The sequence below is a fragment of the Aquila chrysaetos genome, chromosome 20 (genome assembly GCF_900496995.4).
Source record: "Aquila chrysaetos chrysaetos chromosome 20, bAquChr1.4, whole genome shotgun sequence".
NCBI classification, from domain to species: Eukaryota; Metazoa; Chordata; class Aves; order Accipitriformes; family Accipitridae; genus Aquila; species Aquila chrysaetos.
In genome coordinates, this window is record NC_044023.1 from 18,592,107 (window position 1) to 18,614,080 (window position 21,974).

Consider the following 21,974-nt stretch of genomic DNA (forward strand, 5'->3'; position numbering starts at 1 on the left):
GAAATAAATTATTGCCACTGTCCTCTCCCTTAAAATTTTGGTGAGGAGGAGGCAACCACCCTTCCACTAAGGCCTCCCCTAGAAGTGGCCACAGTGAAGAGTTACATTTTGAGAACAGCAGGGTCTGAATCCCATGTCATCCTCTGCTTCCCTCCCTCTTCCTCAGATGTAGCTTGGTCCTGACCAGTAGTAAACCAGCTTAATCATGCTTAGGTCTGGATGAAATAGGTTATTTTGAGAGAGAATTTTAACTCCTTGATTTATAACAGTACAGTTATAGTAGTCTGTAAATTAAAATATTGCTGTTCACATACCCAGTCTGTAACATTTACTGAAGTGTTTGACTGTGCTTGAAGCTAAATAAGGTTCAGTAATGTGTGTGCTATAAATTCCTTAGGCTGAAGACTACCAGGTTCTTCTGCTATGGATAATGTATGCGGTGTAAAACACTTTCCATGCAAAACCAACTGATTGCTTCTGTTCCTTTGGTTCCATCCTCTGTCTTTCTGTGCCATTGTACAGTCAGTTCCTGGCAAAGGTATCGTTTTCTACTCAAACATAGGACCAGCTGCTGGTGGTCACCGTGTGAATGACTCGAGGAATATATGGGGTGGGATAATGTGCACACTTGTCCACTGAAAAATGACTGAGAAATGATTGCTTGACATTGCTTAGCTGCAGTAGAGTATAGAATTTACTGCTGCTGCTCATGGCACACAGCACCTATACAGTGACATTTTCATTACATATGCTGTAACTTATGGTCCTTTGTTTTCCTTTTCATGGATTTTGTAACACGTGGTCAACCCCATTGGCGAAAACGTTACTGCCACTATCGCAAGACAACCCATCTGTAAGAGATCCCATTTAAAACATCTACACTTTGATCCCACCCTAACATCTCAGTTTTATACACTGGCCAAATTCTTTTAGTCCCATTCCTCCTTGTTATTTTATTTATTGCTATTCTTTGGAAGATTAATGCAGCTTCTGCACTGGTTATAATTCTCTATATCAGCCTGTCTATAGTATCTCTGCAATCCTAGCTCTTCATCACTGTACATTTTTTATGGATCACATTACTTTCACCACCCCTTATCTAACTACTTCATAAAAACCACCTCACACATTTATAAAGCATGACAACAGCATTACCATAAACTATGTTACTCTGTTCAGTAAACACATCATAGACTCTCCATAGGCTAATCACCTTAGTGGATAAAATTATCTGGGGATGAATTTATCTGCAGTGTTCATATCAAAAGACAAACTGTATAGAACAGCATTGTTCTGCTTTTCCACAAGAGTTTAAGATCCCTGCATCATTTTGTCTCAACTGAAAGATGAGATTTTAAAGTTGGTTATTGCTGATCTTCTTTGTAATGAGTAGATTTATTTACGAATATTTAACAGAAATCCTAAAAGTGTCACATTTTTGTGTATAATATGAAACAATAAAGGATATGTTATGAGTTTAATAAGCAATTTTGGGTCTCTTTTGAGGTTGATGGGAAAAGTGTGATATAGTTTCCCAATCTGGAGAGTAGGCTGAAGATAAAGTCATGTAATAAAAGGATTAGGCAGTTTTAGAGATCTGGAAACATCAAGGTGCTCAGGGAAAGCCTGTTGGGCAAGAGCAAGACTCTGGCAGGACCAAACAGCGCTCACATGGTTGACATAGAATAATTTCTAAATCCTTTCTTAGCAATGACTTCTCCTGCACACTTCTATATTCATTTCTCATCAGCAGCTGTGCCTAAATCACATATTTCTTATCAGCCTAATTATTCCATCTGAAAAGAGAGTTATCCTATCTTTCTTTCATTGTATGTCTTTTCTAAGACTCATTTAACTTAATATCCATTCTCTGGATGCCTTTTGCTAGCAGCATTTAGAAGAATAACATTTTGAGGCCCCAAGAACAATATTCTGTCGTTAACCAAAATTTTGTTGTTAGGGTATTTTCAAGCCTAATTCCACTTTGGATTTTCACTGTGCTCTGGCAAGGAACTGGAGATGCCAATATTGGAAATGTTCGTTTCTGTTCAGCAGCAGAAATGTTCATTTCTCCACAGCTGTGTTACCTAGAAAATTTGTTCTGGGGAAGAATTGTGCAGCTGCAAAGCAATGATCAGAATAGCACAGTGGGTCTTTTTAATCTCTAGTTTTATACTGCTGCCTGCAGTTTAAGTTATAGGAGGAGCACTGCTTGAATGCAGGCATATTAAATCTATTTTGCCCAAACTGGTTTTTTTTTTATACTCTCTGATATATCAAATATTAAATTTTCCAAGCCACCCAAGTGACTAAGGGCAAGATTTTTTTAAAGATACTTCCAGATTTTATGCCTAACCTTACTAGGCCTGCATCATTTAGACCAAGAAATCCCATTTACAAGTGATATAGACCTTTAGGAGTGTCATATCTCACTGAAAGTCAATGAAATTTAGAGTCATAATGTCTATTACTTTTTGATATGGAACTTAAGCTACCTCTCAAAAATTACATTCTTCTCTTTCTGCATTTTCAAAGACCTGCCTCTTCATATACATCACTTAATGGCATTCCAGAGCTGTAAATCCCACTAAAACATCTCATTTCTAACCTCCATTTCTCAAAGTTTCTGTAAGTTGATCTCCCTTTGAAGTAAAAAAAATCTCATTAAAAGACTGAAGAACCCCACTAAGAGAACATTGGATTCTTGGCTGCCTCGTGGGTTACATATCTGCTTTTTGTAGTTCATCAATACAAGAATGCTAATAGTCCCTATTACAATTCACTTTCAATACTCCCTGTGACAAAAAAGCAATCAAACATACGGGGTATGCGTATGGTCCTCTGCAGGCAGCTCTGCCTGATTGCTTTCACTCTGCTGTCTGTCAGGGACAACACATACACACAATAGGTGGGATTTTTCTCATAAACTCTGACATTTTTGTGTATGCGTATACTGTACACGTGCATGCGAAATCGTAATTAAAACTACCCATAACTCTGCTTCGATAACAGCTACAAGCAAATTCCTCATCAGCATTCCTCTCCAGCCACTCTTGCCCTGTTGTCCTCTTGAATACTTCAGCCGATGCTGGTTATTGCACTGCCATTTGAGATGCAATGTGCCAGAGGCAGTAACTGCTACAAGACTGCCTTGCCTTGTTTTTCTGGATACCGTTTTTCCTTTGATTCATCTTTAAGAGGTTTTTTTTTTTTTAAATATGCATAAGAATAAGGTCCTGTGCAAATTTCTCAGGAGATCAATTTGCAAGGCTCTTTAGTAGAAAGACCTATTCTCTAGTGTGTATATTGGTTTGATATGGAAATCCATAAGCCTGCCCTACATCCACCCACATTCATACACTGATGTGCTCTGAGTTTTCTTTGTGAATTCAAGAGTAGAATCCGTACCATTTCTCCTTTACGAAAAATACTTATTTTTAATTTCTGCGAATAAACCAGTTCTCTAGGATCAGAGTCTATTCCGGGCGTAAGTATAAGAATCTGTAAATCTCTTAGATAAAAAGCCTCCTGTGGCTGATGGCAGAGAGCATTAGTAGAAAATTGTAAAAGACTACAAATCCAGGTGCTAATTAGAGCTTTGCATATCCCTGCTTCCCCTATTACATTGAATGGGAAATAAAATAGAAATGGGGGGAAAAAAAAAAAGAGTTAGCATTCAAATGAAATATTAACATTCTGCTGAACAAAATATTTTAAAGATATTATTTTCCTCTAAAAATTCTTTTGTTATGGATTTTTGTAGAAAAGTTTGACTTCATGAAAATGGCCTTTTCTGTCAAAACTACTCTTAGAAAATTAGTTCATAGCACCGTAAATAACCAGAGATGCCTGTGCTGAATGCACATAGCCCCTCTTAGCTTTTGATTTCTGACTCCAGAATCTATCAAAACTTTGGCTTAGTATGAAATTAATTTCCAGCTGTAGCTGACCTGCTTTGTCCAGCAGTTCTTCTCCAGACTCTAACCATGTGTGCAATGGGGCAACACAAACCAAGACAATAATATTATTGGTCTTATTCAGAATAGGGTCGTTGTATTGGTGGTACAGGAATTGGGGCCTGAACCGAACAGGAATGCTGCACCACCCACCAGGACAGAGTCCCGTGGGCTCTCAGCTGAGCTGTGACCTCAATGAGTACTCTTTAAGTGACCTAGACATCAGAAGAAGCTCAATAGGAGTTTGAAATGAACCACAAGGTGCAAATCCACGGGAAACCAAATTTTGCTAGCCACACTCCTCGTGGAACTACTTGTTCTGGTCTTTTGTAAACAAATAGTGTTTTCTTCAGAGGAGGTACCCTGTGTCTCCAGAACCCTCTCATAGCAACAGCATTCGAGAAAATAATATCCCAACCTAAAACTTAATGACCCACAGCGGGAATCACTTATGTTGCTGCTGTTGGATAGAGTCTTCCCAAACTGAAAATAATATATATCCCACAAAATGAACAATGAAAATACTGAATATTAATGAAAATAGAAATATAAATTTAGGAAACAGACCACTGCAGTCTATTCTGATCCACTGGGCAAAAAAAATCCAGTATATAACCAGGAGGCTTGCAGAGCATGTGCGGTGCGTTACAAATTCCCACGGTTACTGTAACTCCATATATAATGAGTAGCACATTAATCCATTTGTATCAGTCATCATAATGGGAAAGAATTAAGTAGGGCTTAATGCTATCTTTTTATACTTGGGTCCATTTTTTGATGGTACCTTTGTGTTACTTAAAGTTCATGGGCCAGATTCAGCATTTTTGTAATTTCATTGGAACTGATGGCACTCTGGCAGCTGAGGTGCAGTTAGCCTCGACCTTATGAAACTGAGTAAAAACCCTAAGCCTTGTCTGATTGCTCTGCAGCCATTGTCACTCTCTGTGCACAGAAATGCATCCTGTAAACTTGATCCTTTTCCTTCTGGAGCAGATGCAGAATGTCAGTTGATTATATGTAAAACAAAAATTGGAGTGTAATTGCACTGTGGCTATGAGGAGTGTTTTATTTGTTCACTTATGAAGTGGCTCATGGAGTAGCATGGGACTTTGTTTTTCCATCTGTTGCATGTTCCCATCAGAAGCAAAAATGTTATTTTGCAAGTAACATAGTAGTGGTTTATTATTTCTTAAAGTAACGTAAAGTATAGTATTTTCCCCTGAGCGCAGTGTAGTCTGTAGTTCTGGCACATTAGCTGGCATAAACATTTTGATTAAAGCTTATGAATGTATTAATTACACCTGGGAAGTTTCCAAAGCTTATTGAAACTGCAAACTCTTCAAACTGCAGCCCCCAAACCTGAATTCTTTTCAGCAAATGTAAAAATGGCTATCACAGAGTTGTCTTTTCTTTATCTGGGTTTTATGTATAAAGACATGAGGTGGCAAGGGTGTAATTTTTTTTACCCATTAGTTTCTGTAAGCACTTTTTCAGAAGGTGTTCGAGTGTCTGAAGAATTTTTACTGTCGTGTTGTTAAACATTTGCTGGAAGTCTAAAGAACTTTAATTCTGTCTGAAGTTTTCTCTGATCTCCTAGGTCTAGCAACATCTGCATATACTTAAGCATTTATCAGAATAACGTGTGGGTATATGACCCCAAACAGGATCATAACACTGGAACATAGACTGTCTAGCTGAAGCTGTATAAATAGAACTATCAAACCCAGTAACAGTCCTAATGAACTGCCTGGAAATGTTGATAAAATTGGTCCATATGATTTCCTTTGCTCATATTCCCATGGTCGATTGCTTATGGTGTAACACAGGGCAGAATTTGACCAGCAAAGCCTATGAAGTTGTTTGGGCATCACTATTTTTTTGCAAGTAACATGAACAAGTTCTTACAACAACCTTCAACTGGATTAGGTTGCGTGGTGCATTGACGATGAGATAGAAGCAAATGTAACAGAGGATCTGAATTCTAAAATCACCGGGCGTATGACCCCAAAAAGAAAGGCATATCTTATCTATCAACCGTCTGTGCCTCCGCCAAACAACCCAAGAAGTCTCACCTAAGCGGTGCTTTGCTCATGCATTCATGCACACATGCATTCATTATGACTGACCTGCCCTAGGAAGGTCCATTAAGTGGAACTCATTTCAAGCACAGATGGTCCTGAATAGCTTAATGTCTGCCTGGTGGCCAGAATAAGTGAATTCTTGATGGCCTTAGACTTCTGATCACATACATGCAGCCAAGGAGGAAATGAAAACATGTTTATCATTTTGATAAACAACCTCTCTCATTGCTGCAGGATGCTCCATGTAACTCAGCAGAGTCAAATACTATTAAATTGTCATCACTGTCAAAGAGAGAACGTATAAGTTTTGCTACCTGACTCATAGTTAATGACTTCCACAATGTATAACACAAATCAGTACTGCTGTTTGCCTTTTTTATGTTTGTTTACTGATAAGTTCAGGCTTGGCTAGAATACAGAGGCAAGTTATAATTTTGAAGTGCAAAATATGCTTTTATTATTACCTCTCAGCTAGAGATATAAAACCCAGAGATGACTAGAAGATGGTTTTTTGGTTTCTGCCAGGCATGCACTCAGACCCTATAGGTGATTAGATATTTTAAATCACAGCCACACACAGTAAGCTCATACTTATGACAAAATATTTAACTCTGCGGTGTGTAAACTCAAGGTGGCTTTACAACAGGGACAAAAATGAATATGATTTCAGGAGTTTAGTGTCCTCCAATTAGAATTAAACCATTTGCAGGAGTGACAAACAGTTGCCCCTCTTTTACAGTAAGAATGATGTGTAATTTCTACAGTTTTGTATTTTAAGCCTATGCAGAACAAAGACTTCCAGAAGGCGAGGAAATATGAGCAGAGCCGTAATGCCACAGATAGTTGCCATCTTCAACAGCCCAGAACCCTTCCTGGCAGACAATTCTGTCCCTCTTGCTCTGGTAGGCATCACATTTCCTTCGTGCAAAGTTGAGCGCATCCTGTGGACTGAGCGTTCAGAAAGGATCAGCTGTTTTTACTATCAAATGTTTGGTGTAAAGAGGATGTAAGTCATGTTAGGACATTTTCATTCCCCACTGAAGCTTCTTGAAGAAAGAGCAAAGCTATTCCTGATTTGCGAGTTCCTGTTCCTATTCCTATTTCTAATCTTTTTCTGATTTTCTTGGGGCAGGAGAGAATTAAAAAAGCATAAGCTGTTTTTCTTACCAGGTGGATAAAGCAGCCACTTCATGAAATGTAACCGTCAACAAAACATTCAGAAGACACTTACTTAGAGGATTTTAGGGCCCTTTCCTCTCCTTTTAAGATCAATAGCAAATCCCCTATTGACTTGAATGACTTAGATGAGGCTGTTATTGTGGAAAAAAAGCCAGAAGCTACCTTAGCTCAATAGACCATAAACTTCCAAAAAAAAGACATTTCTGTTCTTCTTGACAAGGATTCAAAATTTTGCTGCACTCACAGCCTATCAGGTTAATAATTCACATTTTTTCAGGACTCCCAGCACTGTAACATCTTGCCAGGTCTTTCCATAATCTAGAAGAACCACTGAGAAAAAAATCACTGGCTCAGTAATCAGAAATCCTCAGATATTGGTATTACAGCTTTTCTTGGCACTCTCCCTCTGCCCCCTCTAAAAAAAAGAAAGTTGGAAATAAAAAATAACAATCACAGAATAAAAAGTTACTTCACATATACATCTGATCATGTTAAAATTTTTTCAGTGGAAACCAAAGACTGATTCATCTTCCTCTCCCCACTCTAGCTTGTTTCCTCATTTGTACAGCTGAAATAGAGATTTAAGTTGAACCTCTGCCTTCCCCCCTCTAGTATATTTGTGGTTTATATATTTCTGTGAATAACATAATGAAGACTTTGCTTTTTCAATGAGGTTTTTCCCTAGCCTCACTGTGTCCATTTGTATTTGTCTGGGTACCTCTATCTATTCCTATTTTGTGTGTGGCTTTTAGAAAGTCTAACATGTACATGCATGGTTGGTAAAATATATACCAGCAAAACACATTGCTTGCAATGCTATCCAGTAGTCATTCATAGGCTAGTCATGCTTTAATGGAAAAATCTAATCCCACATAACAAATTTTCCAGGAAAAGAGGGTGTGTAACATGCAGAACTTTCTCCATGTAAGATGGTTTTTTTTCTTCTGTGTCAGCACTAAGAAGGGTCTTTTTATTATTGTTGTTATTATTATTATTTGCATGACAGTTATAGACCATGCGGATAAAAGTTCCAATTAATGTACTTAACTGTCTAGTGGTAAAAAAAAGTGTTTTTTCATTGCTTTTATAGTTTCATTATATTTTGCCACTCCTAAACAACTATACACTTTGAGTTAAATTCTTTATTGCTGCAGCAACTTGAGCTTCCACATAACAATTAAAGGTGTTATAAAGCTCATCCACCACAACCCATTATTTCAAATAGATAACCAAATAAGCAAGACTAGCTCATGTGGTTATTAGTACTCATACAGCAAATTAATAGAGAAAATTAAGCATTTAGCTTATTCACAGATATTTACCACACAGTCTATGTAGTCTAAAATTAGAAATGCTTATTACTGCATACATTATCTTTATTGTTGAGGTTGCAATCAATAAAATCACAAATCTTTCTTCTCTTAGGGCATGACCATAAGATGAATTAAACCAGTGAGAATCTTTTCATTGCTTTCAATACGATTTGGATGAGGGAACAGGGAGTTTATCTGAAGAATTACTTCATAGAAAAATACAAGCATTTGGGGCTGAGTTGATTGTCACAATTCCTCTTACTCCTAAGAGACACTTAAAAGACCATTTGTCAGATGATGGCTTTCTGAATTGTTGGGATCTCTCTTCTGTGGCACCTATTGGCTTTCAAAAAGCTTGTGTCAGCAGGCCAAATGTTCCTAATAACTAATACATGAAGCAGCATTTCTCTCCAGATGAGTTAAATATTTACTGCAGAGTTAGTCTTGTCTCATCCCTGCAAACTCATCAGTGCTTAACCCTATGACCACACAACCTAAGTTCATTTACCCTAATGGACGTTCACAGGCTTTCACCCACTGACGCAGCCTGGAAGGTCAGTGGTTTGAAAATTTAATATTACAAAACAATTCCACACTTTGTGGAGTCCCTGTTCATTGATAGCTGTCGCACCACTTATAACTGCAGGTACACCTTATGGCATGCCACCATATGACCCTAACAACATATAGTCAAGGAAGATTCCTCCCTGCCCACCTACCCCAGTGCTTCACTGCAGAAATGTCACGCGTGTAGAATCACCAGGTGAGAGGGAGATGCCACTGGACTCCCAGACCTCTTCCAAAATCCGTTGTTCACAGCCAGACGTGGATCGGCATCTCCACACTGCTTATTCTCCAACCTGGCTGCAGGGTTACCGTAGTGTTCAAAAGCTCTCAAAAGTTGTTTCAAAAAGAGTGAAAGGCAAAGACAGGAATAATGCTTTTTATGCTATAGTAAAAGCAATGTACAGTTAGCATTTCACAGTGGCATAAAGTAATAATGCTTTTCTAGAAAACCTTCTTACTCATCTTGCTCTTTAGTAGTCTGTGCATGATGTTTCATAGTAAGTTTAAACAAATCCTGCCAAATTTATGCCGCAATTTCATAAAGAAGCCAAATATCTGTAGGGAGCAGACTGGCACTATTAAATACTTGGTGATTATGAGCTAAATACAATCTGAACTGAGGAATCAAGAAATTACTTGGGCAGTGCATTAGCCCACTGTGGTGTCTCATCTCCTCGCACTGCACTGCTAAGGTGAATGGGAATAATACACTTGACACTTTCTGGGCGTAGCATATGCCACAAACACCAAGTATTCATAAACCCTAAGCCACCGTCTATCTGTCTATCACTCCTTTGCGTTCTCCACTTAATCAAACTATTGCAAATGTTCATAAGGAACAGTTAGGGAGAAGACAAATTAAGGCTGGTGATCTTGTACACAACGGGAATGTTTCCTGCCTTAAAACTGCCAATTTAACGAGTGGGGTAGCAAAGGGAAGTGCTGTTGGACCGTCCCATAATTTGGAGAGGCTGATTGTCATTCCCTAAGGGCTGAGTATTGACATAGAATCAAATATTTGGAGAAAAAGGTTATTTCTAGATGGATTTCCTTAGCCCCTGTCCTTGTACGAGAGAGTATTTGGGGAAAGAAGCCTCCAATATGACTAGCATAAAATCAGCCAAAAGTTGTTGCACATTTACTGGAGTGTGTTACCTACGTTTCTTCAGGCCCAGACCCTGACGCAGTCATTTTTAGGCCAAAAATTCTGCTGATGTCTTAGAAGCTTCTAATATAAGACAGGCAAGCTATATGTACTGTAAAGGGGCATTTATCTACATTTCCTATTAAAACTGAAGCATAGCAGCACCTGGCTTATTCAGGAGCACGCATAATGGGAGAAATAGCATTGTAATCCCACCTGTATAGAAGCCGTGCAGAGTAGCAGACAGAAGCACGCCTGGGTGCTTTGATTAGCCACTGCTGCTCTTCCTAATCAGAGTGTCAATATTCTCTTTTTCTTTTTTTCTTTTTTTTCTTTTTTCTTTTTTGCCAGAAGGAGGAACGTGTGAAGTTATAGCAGCACACAGATGCTGTAATAAGAATCGAATTGAGGAAAGATCACAAACAGTAAAATGCTCCTGTCTACCTGGGAAAGTGGCTGGGACTACAAGAAACAGACCTTCCTGTGTTGATGGCAAGTAGCTCCTCCTGTATATATGTCTCTGTTTGTGTACCATCCAGTAAATAGCTTTAAATCTATAGATTATGCATAGGAACTTTGTTGTGTTCTCTATTTAACAAAATGGAAAAATCTATAAGCATAAGCATACATTTACACCACCTTGTCTGCTACTTTAGTGCGTGGTTCTGTGCACTTGTGTCAAGTTAAGATTTACTCGCAAAAATGAGAGTATAGCATTTGGTACAGGCATTTAGATAAGAACAACAGATTCTGTGGCAGGATCAAGCCCTTAATAAATAACTGGACAAAATTAACCCTTCCGTCACTTCACAGGTCCCCCCGGTGCCACATTAGCTTTGATTCATAAATATTTCAAAGGACAAGAGCCATTCATTTTGATTTAATTAGCCATTTGAAAAGTCAGTGGCAAAAAAGATAAACAAATGAATTGTGTAGTCTTGTCCCGTAACAAACATTACAGAAAGCTAGGAAAAAAACTTCTTTTGAAATCACTGGTGGTGTTTCTTGTCGTGGGGATTTTTTTGCTGAAGGAAAAACACCATGTTATTTGTGTGGGTTTCATATCAGGTCTAGGTCTGCAGCGTGTATTCCTCTCTGGGCTCCCCTGCCACCGTTGCAAGGTGAAACCATGCAGCAACTGGGGAGAGAACCGTGGCTTGGAAGTGCTTAGCAAAACATAAATCGCCTAAGAAGACAGGGAGTAAGTGCTACTAATCCCATTAGTTACCCTTCCCAAACAAGCCGCTCTGTGTTGCAGAATCCCTCTGTGCAGCAGCTTTGTGAAACGGAGTATCTCATAAAAATTCCTGGCTATTCTTTATGGCAAACATCTGGTGCCATTGTTTATACCACCACACAGCCCAAAGGTGTTTCAAAGAGCCAGGGGTTGTTTTGGCTAGAGTCAAGGTGGGCTCTGCCCTGGGGTGTCCTCATCCTTCCCATGGCTGGACTTCCAGGGCTGATGGAGTAGCTGCAGGTTTTGGAAGCACCCAAAGTTTTCTCTTTGGGTCTGTCGTTTGGCATTCAGCTTCCCCCCAAGTGAGTGAGAGCGGGGAGTTATACAAGCAAACATTGCAAAAAATGGTTTCTTCTGGGTACTTTTCCTCAATCACATGCTGCAAAGGCACTAGCAAGGGAGCAGGGGCTGGTCCAGTTGCAGCCCAGAGTTAGACAGGAGTATCGGTGGGTGTTGCGGACCGGAGGATTGTGTAGACAAAGCCCTGAGGCTTGCACATGCAACACCAAAAAGATGAGAGATGGGGGATGCCTTGGAGGGGTGAGAACCTCATGTTTTCTCAGCAAGTATTTGCGGTGTGTATGTACCCGGTTTATATATTAAAGATAGAAAGAAAATGTTTTATTATTTCAAAAATACTTTCAAATTTTTAAATTATGAGGCAGTATTTCATAGCTTGTTGGACTGGGAATGCAATTCAGCTTCTGAACTCGTGACTCAAAACACGTTATGAATGCACCTGTGAATGATTACATTTTAATCCACATTCTGTCATTCTGTTATTGCTTAATCACCCTGATAAAAAGAAGCTTTTCTTTTTCCGTTAAGCACACTCATAAAACTGTAGGTGAAACCTACAGCTGGTCTTAACCAAAGATCAGCTGTACAAGCCTTGAAGAATTTCATGTTCTTCAGCAGGTCGTGAAAAACAGAGGCACTGGATAGAGCAGAGAGACACCATTAATTCAGATCTCAATTCTGTTCAGAGAAGAGGAGCTCAAAGAATGCTGTGTTAAGAAAAAAAGTTGGGTGCAGGTGTGGACTGAAGCCTAATTGCTCTGTCAGGATTACAATAAAAAGAAATGTTATTGTCTGGAATTTTGAAAGGAGTAAGGATAAAACAATGGCTAATATAAAAGTGTAAAGCTAGTCCCATTGAAGTCACTGGTAAGACTCACAGTGACTTCAAAGTCAGCAAACGCAAACTACAAAGGAATGTCTTCCCCTTTCAAGTTTAGTTGTTGTAGTCAGCCCATAGCTTCTTTTGTAGATGGCTGGTGAACGGTTCAAAAGCCCAATATGCTGCTCGTAAAAATTAATAGAAGGGGCATTTTCTTTGGCCTTTGTTTTATCCCAGACTTTACTTTGTGACTTTTGACATACTGACCTGTTTTAAGTCAAAACTTTGACCTATTTAGTGGTTCTGTTCTTGCTAAGCCAGACTCCCCAAACTTCCCATGGGAGTCCCATTGACGTCAATACTTTAACTCACACAAAGCTTTGGGATTTGCTGTTTCTTTTGTACATGACGACATTCCAGAAGGTCATCTGTAACTTTTTACCTTCTTTACCTACCATATTGAAGGGATTAAGACCATTTAATCTCACACTGTATACGATTTCAAGCTTGCTTGGGTCCATTAGTTAAAAATCCATGGGTGTTCAGGTACAGCAGTATATTCACACCCAAACAGACTGATCACTTTTGAGAGGTGACAAGGACTGGGACATCCCATGTAAGCAGTTTGACTCTCATCTGTGGTTGACTACTGCCTCGACCCATCCCCACCTGATGGCTATTTAGTAGTGTGTATAAAACAAGCTGAACCTCAGCATTGCTCTGTTTATAGCATTGGCCAAACTGTGACTTAATGGGATCAGAATCGAGCTTTTGGTGTTTCTTAGTCCAAATTCATCAGAAAACACCTCATCAAGGATGATGCTTTGCCAGTTTGAGTTCACGTTACAGAGAAGAGATTGCATTGCCTTCTACCAGCCATTGCTCCACGACACAACTGGGCTGCATGGGTGGGACTGTGTGGAGAGCTAGCTTTGGTTTCTGTTTAAGAGAGAATACAATCATACATAGGAGTCAGCTTAACCTTTTTAATAAGTATCAGGGGTGATAAATGGTCCTTTTGTCCTCTTGTTGTGAGAGCTCATCATGGGTAGCACACCATCATAGTACATAGGACTCACGTATGCAGTCCTCCTCCTGAATGAGCTGAAATTCCGACTGAGTATGCGTTATCTGTTCTGTGAGGGGCAGGAAGTTGCCAAGTATTCCCAAGCATCACTTTCTGCCAAGTCCGGCAAACTTTTTCTTTGGGGCCTCATCTTAAAGAAGTATACTGAGGCCAGGCTGTGGCAGCCTCAGAAGTTATAAATTATTCCTTGCCGTTCATTCAGTAGACACTGTCCTAAAACCTGCCTCAGTCACCAATGAATTATGTAGTAGCAACAGTGAGAGCAAAACAAAAGCCAGATCTTGTCATGAAACAGAGATGCCAGTTTCTGTTTCTTTGCCTCTTCTGTTGCACATTTACTTCCATGATTCCCTTCACTACTTTGAGGTCTTTTTTTCTATTTTTTTTGAAGCATGGTTTCGAATGCTCCTTTCCCTCTCTACAATTTATCTTGCATGCCACTTGGCAGTAGCACATACCATGGGCATCAGTCTGTTCGGCTCTCCATCATGGCTGTTGTTATTTTCTCCATTTGCCCAAATACCTCTCCAGAGCAAGTCCCGAATGGATTTATTTCATTTGTGCTACAGCAGCTTGAGAGGGTCCCTTTTTCTGGGGAAAGCAGTGTCGAGCATGTCCGGGGAGTCCCCAGCCCTCTGCCTCCAGAGCAGAGGGGACCCGTGCAGCTTAGGGTGTTACTGACCTACTCCGCGGCAAAGCCGCTGGACACAGCGTGTGCGTTGGCTGGCTGAACGTCCCCCAGCGACTCCTGATCTACCCAACGTCCCCCAGCGACTCCTGATCTACCCAACATCCCCCAGCGACTCCTGATCTACCCAACGTCCCCCAGCGACTCCTGATCTACCCAACGTCCCCCAGCGACTCCTGATCTACCGAACGTCCCCCAGTGACTCCTGATCTACCAAACGTCCCCCAGCGACTCCTGATCTACCCAACGTCCCCCAGCGACTCCTGATCTACCCAACGTCCCCCAGCGACTCCTGATCTACCCAACGTCCCCCAGCGACTCCTGATCTACCCAACGTCCCCCAGCGACTCCTGATCTACCCAACATCCCCCAGCGACTCCTGATCTACCGAACGTCCCCCAGTGACTCCTGATCTACCAAACGTCCCCCAGCGACTCCTGATCTACCCAACGTCCCCCAGCGACTCCTGATCTACCCAACATCCCCCAGCGACTCCTGATCTACCGAACGTCCCCCAGTGACTCCTGATCTACCAAACGTCCCCCAGCGACTCCTGATCTACCCAACGTCCCCCAGTGACTCCTGATCTGCCGAACGTCCCCCAGCGACTCCTGATCTACCCAACGTCCCCCAGCGACTCCTGATCTACCCAACGTCCCCCAGTGACTCCTGATCTGCCGTCCTGCCCGCACACTTCAGAGGTGGCCGGGACCAGCAAAGGGCTTGAATTTGCAGCTCAGACTAGCATGCAGGCCCCTCTAGCTTCACACTTTGATGGACCTGCTCTCTCTCATTTTCCCGTTACTGCAGGCACTTTTTGTGTGATGTGCAGGCTATTTCGGCAAGGGTTTCTTAGCCGTGCTTCTGAATTTGCACCTTCCCTCTCCAATATGCTTGCAAACAGCTTGTCTTCCTCATTTCAGAAGCCCACGAACTTTCCTCCCCCTGCAGTAGGCTCTGTGGGCCTGCGAGGTGTCAGCACAAATAGCTGGGATTTGTCCCCTCGCTAGCTGTCACGTGGCTAGTACGATTTCTCCTGTGGGTTGAGGTTTTATTCCTATGTCAACCGACTTCGTCTTTTGGTACTGCGGTTATCTAAGAGAGATGTTCCCAGTAACGTCCTCTGCTTCCTTATAGCAATGCCTCTTGCATCCTCCCGGTAGGGTCAGTGGGCACATGACGGTTGTCCTTTCAGGTGTCAAGCCCACATCCTTTGGAAAATCTGTTCACCTCTGTAAATAAAGATCAGTCAGTGGCTCCAAAATTTTAGTTGTTTTTTTCTTAAGTTAACTTTCTGTTATTCCACATAAAACTAAAAGAATCCACTAAAACAAAAAAAAAACCCACCATATATTTCTCTTTTTTAAAATAGATATTTGGTTTTTTAGAATTTTTTCACCATTCCCAGTACATCTTTTACATTAAATGGGACCAAGATTTCTTCTATTGTTCATGCATAATGTGGAGGTATTCTTAATCTTGTTCATCACTTCGTCAGAGCTTTCTTCTCCTGCCCCATCTTCCTTCTCAGTATGGAACGCACTGAGCATAGTGAAACCCTGATGAAAAAAATGTGACTTTTAAATACCTTTAAAATTGCTATTTGAACCTTTTCTAGATGTACGCAGCATATTCTCGAAATATTTAAATATTATTGAGGGATTTGCATTCACACTGCCCCCTGAAAAGCCATTTAGCTTTTGCTTTTGCTTTCTTACAACCCAAGCTACTTTCTTCAAATAAATGGCTGTAGACGGCTCCAGGTTTGGTGGTTTTACCACAACTTGGCATCATAAGGGATTTCATAACTTCAAAATAACTTTGTTGTGACTGTATCAAATGTAAAGGTTATGCCAACACTGTCATATTTGGGTCAGGGCTGTAATGTCCACCTCTCATTCTTCATTGACCTGATCTTCCTGCAAAATTGACGTCACCTTTCTGAATAGGCTAAGATTTTCTTCTGTGGCATGAATAAAGTTGGCTGTGTGAGCTAGAGAGCAAAAATCAGCAAGTGGCAGCAGTGAATTGATTAATACACTTATGTCTTCTTTTTTTGGTTGTTTATGGATTGTCTACAGATGACTTGCAGTTTTCTTCCGTTGCTTCCATTAGCAAAACAGTCTTGTGGCCACTTCATTTATTTTTTCTTTGTTTTGGTTTGTTGTTTTGGGTTTTTTTAAGCAGTTCATTTTAGTACTCAGTATAAACAACATGTTTGAGTGGATGTGGGAGTCTCCACCTTTTCTACACTCTAGTTGAAAGCATGTGAAAATTCTCCTATTTGGAAGTTTCCCATTCCCTGTAAGGATACACACTTCTACTTTCCACTGCACTTTGCAGTGGCTGCTCACATTCCTTCCAGGTTATCAGTAAACAGGACTGGTCACAAATAGTCAGTGTGAAAAAGATGGGAAGAGAGGCCAGTGAGTCCACAGGGTTACTGAGTAAATATTAACAGAAAAGCTCTGATAATATCCTAATACTTCATATGATTGCTATAAAAATGTAATAGGAATACAAGATATTTATAATTTTAATACTGTCACTTTTATACTGTGAATAATGTGCTTTGTACCATATCATTTATAGTGGTATTGAACGGTTCTGTACAGTCAGTAGGTGGTTATGTCTGTGTGTTCTTTTGAGGCCTTTGAATAATACATAATTTGTTCATCTATACTGAAGTTTACTGTGTTACAGTCAATGATGCTCTCAGACATGCGGGGTTTTTTAATGCTTGAATTTTTCTGTTCCCTTTTCTTCAGTCTTCTTCCAGTCTTTTTTAAACTCTTTCAGAGGCAACCTCAATATTTCTTGCACTATTATCTGTGAAATTTATTGGACCACAGAGTATGGAATAACAGAAAAGCACCTGCACTGGCTTTTGAAGTCAAAAAGGAACTTTCATGCAGGTTGCGTGTGTTGCCAGTGGTTTTAGGAAATGAGGTGGTTTTAACACTGGTCAAAACCAATGAGGAAAAAGGAAGGTGCTACTAAAATGCTATGCAGTATCTCTCCCTCTAAATTATTCCTGTAAGAAAGGTCTCTGCAAAGATCTGAGATGATCTGATTCCATGTTGTCTGCAACACAGGATTAGATGCACTGGATCTCAGGCAGCAGGACTAGTGTTCTAACTCTCCATGGTCTGCTGTTGTCCTGTTTTACACCAGTCATGCATCAGGGCAAAGGGAAATCACTTACTGATACAGAACAATACAATGAAATTAATCCAGTATTTCCCTTTCTCCCAGGCTGGCTTCGGATCACATCAAGTTTCAAATAATTCTGTAATATATGAAATATTAACATGCATGTACATACTTCAGATTTCTGTTAATTTGAGGATTATCCGTCACTAGCCACCACGTGGCCCTCTGTATTTACATCAGACTTCGTCAGGACAGCATTAACAAACTACACACAAGTCTTAACGTCCATTGGGAGCACCGTGACTTTTAATGCCTCTCTGGGCCAGCACCGCACAACTCTCCAGTCATGCTACTGGATGGTTGGTACTGCGTATCCTTTTTTTTCCATGTGCAATAGTGGGAGCAGAGAGAGGACAGCTTTCATCACCACACGTCCCCTTTGCTGGCCTTTGCCCTCCCTCCTCTCACCCAGGACCTGCAAAGGAGAAGTTCATACCTGGTATGTCCACTCCTTGGGCAGACAGTAAGTGCAGCCACACTGTTGACATAAGCTAATTTATTTTATTTTTTTAAATTATGGATAAGATGCCTACTGTAGAGTGAACATTCATAATTCAAGAGCGCTGTGTTCCTGCAGAACAGAGGTGTAGCATATCCCCTCGCGGGTCCCTGAGCTGGTGCTCAGCCCACGCGTCCTCCCACAGCACCCGTGCTACCCCAGCTCCCATCGCCCAAGAGATGGGCATGGGGAATACAGAAACTTCCTGGCTCTCCCTGGAGTGAGTGCAGGATTCGAGCCCTGTAGAGTCAAATGAAAGACTCCTATTGACTTTGGGTCAGGTCCTTAGTAAATGCTTTGTTAGATATAATCCTGTATCTATCAGCACTTACATCAAGTGAGAACGGTTCACAGTCACAAAGCCAATAGTTTTCTATTTATCTAATGTGTACTTTAGGTGGTATCACCAGAAAGCCTTTTTTTTCCCTACTCTGTGAAAATACTTTCAATCAATTCTTATTTCTTGAAGAAAGGGGGGAAAAAATGCGTTTTGAAATCCAAGGAGTCAGCTTCTCATCCCTCTAGCTGTGCTTCGGCCTAGATAAGAAGAGATCTCAGGGTCCCATATTATTAATGCACTGTCTATATGAATAACGAGCAGGCTTGGTGAATTATTCCACACTCCTGGGAAAATCTATAGCCCTGTCCTTCTGCAGCACCACTGGAACTGAGCAGGAGACTCGTATTTTTTTGATTTGGTGAATTCAGATGACTTCATTTGTAAAGAGGAAAAAAATGTATCTGTTCCCCACTGACACCCATTTAGTAAGCTAAAAAAAAAAAATCACAGCATATCACATACACTATTAAAAAAGGAGAGAGAAAGAGAGAAGCCTAACTGTGTACTGGAAAATTTTAAGACTTTGCTTTTGTCCAGAAACGTGTCTTCTTGAAACGCCCTTGCAGCCACCCTGAAATTGCAGCCAGATTCCGAGAGGTACTGACTTCAGGCGGAGCAAAAGCAAAACTGGCAGTGACGACGCAGAGTAATTAGTTCATTTACCAAGGCACAGCAGCTCTCATTACCAGTTTGCCTTCTCATCTGCAGGGCAGAGGCTGAACGGAGCAGAGGGGAGGTATGCGCCTGACCCTCCTGATGGTGGGTGAGCTTTTGTGTCAGAGCACAGTATCATCTCCTGAACGCAGACCATGGGTGAGCAACCTGGGGAGAGCAGACCGGCCATGCTTCTCCCTGAACAAATATATGTACAAACACGTATACATGTGTGTATACAGATAGATATATATATATATGTGCACGTGCTGTAGAGTCATCCTGCCACGGGTGGAACATCAAAGCACCCAGTGCTCTTCAGACACCTCTGTACGATGCCAGTGCTTAAGGTACACAGAGGGAAGGATATTCAAGGGTCAAATTTGCAGCCAACCTGAGCCAAAGTCCGCAGCGAGGGCTGCCGAGCTAGGCGCTTCCCATCTCTCAGCGAGGGCTGCTTTGTTTGTGCCGCATGCAAACATCCGCCAGGCATTAGGGAGAAGGAGACGGATGATCATGTCTTTCTGGTGTGAAGATGGTGCAGCTAATGAGATCGTCTGACTGTGGGTTTATGTGAGTACATCTTCATCTCAGCTATAATTCATCTCCCTACCTATGTCTTATATTTCTTTCTTTTCCAATTGACATTGCGGTTTCCTGCGTAGCAAAGCAACCACCCTTTTTAATATCAAGCCCATAGAACAGCTGACTAATCCACCCCTGATGAAGTACGGAGAGCTCACTTAAATCCCAATTTCCGCAGGAAAAACATTTTCTCGTTCTACTTAAGAGGGGAAAAAAGCCATAAGTCATGGCACTATCTCCATCTGCGTGAGGGGTGGTCATTTTTCCAGGCTCCAGCTGACAGGTTTCAGTGCCGACACAGAGGGAGCAGAGCCCTCGCAGCCAACCAAGGTGCACAAGCAGCAGCCTTATGGTGAAATTAGAGAACAGCACGGCCACCTAGCAGTGTGAAGACACACAGGAACATATAATTACTTCACCTCCATACAGAGGAAAGTAACCTTTCTCTAAAATCATTGCAATGAGCCCGCTAGAGGCTAAATGGAAAAACAGTAGGAGTTTTCTCCTCTTATAGATAGCATTAAGTGTTAATCACAGCACTGGAAAGAGACTGGTAAGGGGGTTTGGAGGCAGGGAGCGCGGGCACGGAGGGCAGCCGGCCACGCTGGTGTGCCAGGCACCGCAGGGAAAGAGAAACACAAGGTGGGTGGGAAAAGCGAGCCTAGAGAAAATTCCCTTGCAGGGGTGAAGCCACAGGCAGGACCATGCAGGTGAGCCCCGGGAGTTCAGGTAGCATAAGGATTGGGGACGCTGCCTGGCAAGCACAGAGAACAACCAAGAGAAGGGGGTTTTGCAGCTTTTGCACACACAGATCTACCTCGGTGAGCCCAGAGTAGCCCAGAAGAGGGGCAGCAGCCCCCTGCGACCTATCTGCAAATCTGCAGATGGTAGATGTAGGGGCAAAAAAAGCTTCAGCCATGCTAAGGGCGGCTGCTCTCACAACAAGCCAGCATCCAGCAGTGCTGAGGGAGAGATTTCCAAATGTCAGGAACTAGATGGAAAAAGCCTGTCTAAGAAGAGATCACAAGGCAGGGGTGAGCAGCGGTGTGTCAGAGACAAAAAGCTTTGCTTGGGGGGTAACACAGAAGTAGCTCAGAAGAGTAAGATCTGGGTATCGAGGAGGGACTTGTGTGCAAGACACTTGATGTATTCGTATCCATCACAGCCACCGCAAGGTGTGGAGTCTGGTCTGTGGCTGCAGCAAGGCAGAGAGAGAAAGAGCTTTGCTACCATTCACTACATCTGTGTGGAGTGATGTTGCCAGCTGATAGAGGATGTGTGGTGTCTCAGGAGTAAAAGGTTTAAACCTTTACGCCGTGCCTTTAAACAAACACTGGGTTTATCTGTGCCTTGTGCGACAAAGCACACGTGCGTGATCCAAGCACAGCGTTCAAAATGCATTCAGAAAGCGGTTTGACACCCAGAGACAGATTTTCAGCTGGTGTAAACTGGTTCTTGAAATCCAGAGAGACCTGCTAGTTTGTGCCAAATGAGGACACGGTTTGTTGAGTTTAGGAAAATGAACAGAATGGTGACTGGCTATTAATCCTTGCTCACAGTCTTCAGGGAATATATGGGACCAGCGTTCAGCTAATCAGTGGCCAAGAGGAGCTCAGAGAAGCGTTAAGGTCGGGTTAGCATCAGTGCTGAATCCCCTTACACAAGATCTTTGGGGTAATTCAGATGATAATCCATCTCTGCGAGGAAAGACCATATTACTAAATGGCTAATTCTGCATAAACTCACGTCATATATCTTTACTACATTGGATACTGTGTTTTCAGTGCAGCAGGGCTATGTAATGCTGCTTGTCTACAGGTGTCTAATACAGTATAGAAAATACGTGATCTGAGTATTGCAGAGCATTAAGTCTTTTTTTCTTTTCTTTCAAAGCTACCTTCTATCTATAAACATGGAGCTAGTTCACAAGGCTTGATTGTGGTTTGCAGGATTAGGATTTGAACACAAAAGAAGTGGATGATTAAGTAAAAATGGAAAATGCTGCTACATAGTGTGGTCTCTTTCAATTAAGAGATGAAAACCTGAAGTTATTACACACTGAAATTTTAAAGAGACAACGACCAAATCTTTGTAAGAAGAATACACATTGTTAATCCTTTTACTGGTGCAGTGAGTTCAAATAAGAGTCACTAATTTAGCACTGGAGTTGTCTGTTGTGTTGAACTACACGAATTAATCTGGCAACTGCAACTAGAGGCAGACAAGTCAACAAGTGTTTAATTGATTTCAGAGAACTGATTATCCATAAAATTGATCACAGACACATTTCCAGTTCCCCTTCTCAGAATAC

General features: G+C 41.4%; 1 protein-coding gene across 1 annotated transcript in view; it reads left to right on the plus strand.

Annotated features, from left to right (window-relative positions):
- The window catches only part of TAFA1 (TAFA chemokine like family member 1), a 237,915-nt gene that overhangs the window by 176,627 nt on the left and 39,314 nt on the right, over positions 1–21,974 (plus strand). The window contains exon 3 of the mRNA XM_029996299.1: positions 10,592–10,732. Coding sequence (XP_029852159.1) covers positions 10,592–10,732 — 141 coding nt within the window. The remainder of the gene's footprint in view (positions 1–10,591; positions 10,733–21,974) is intronic.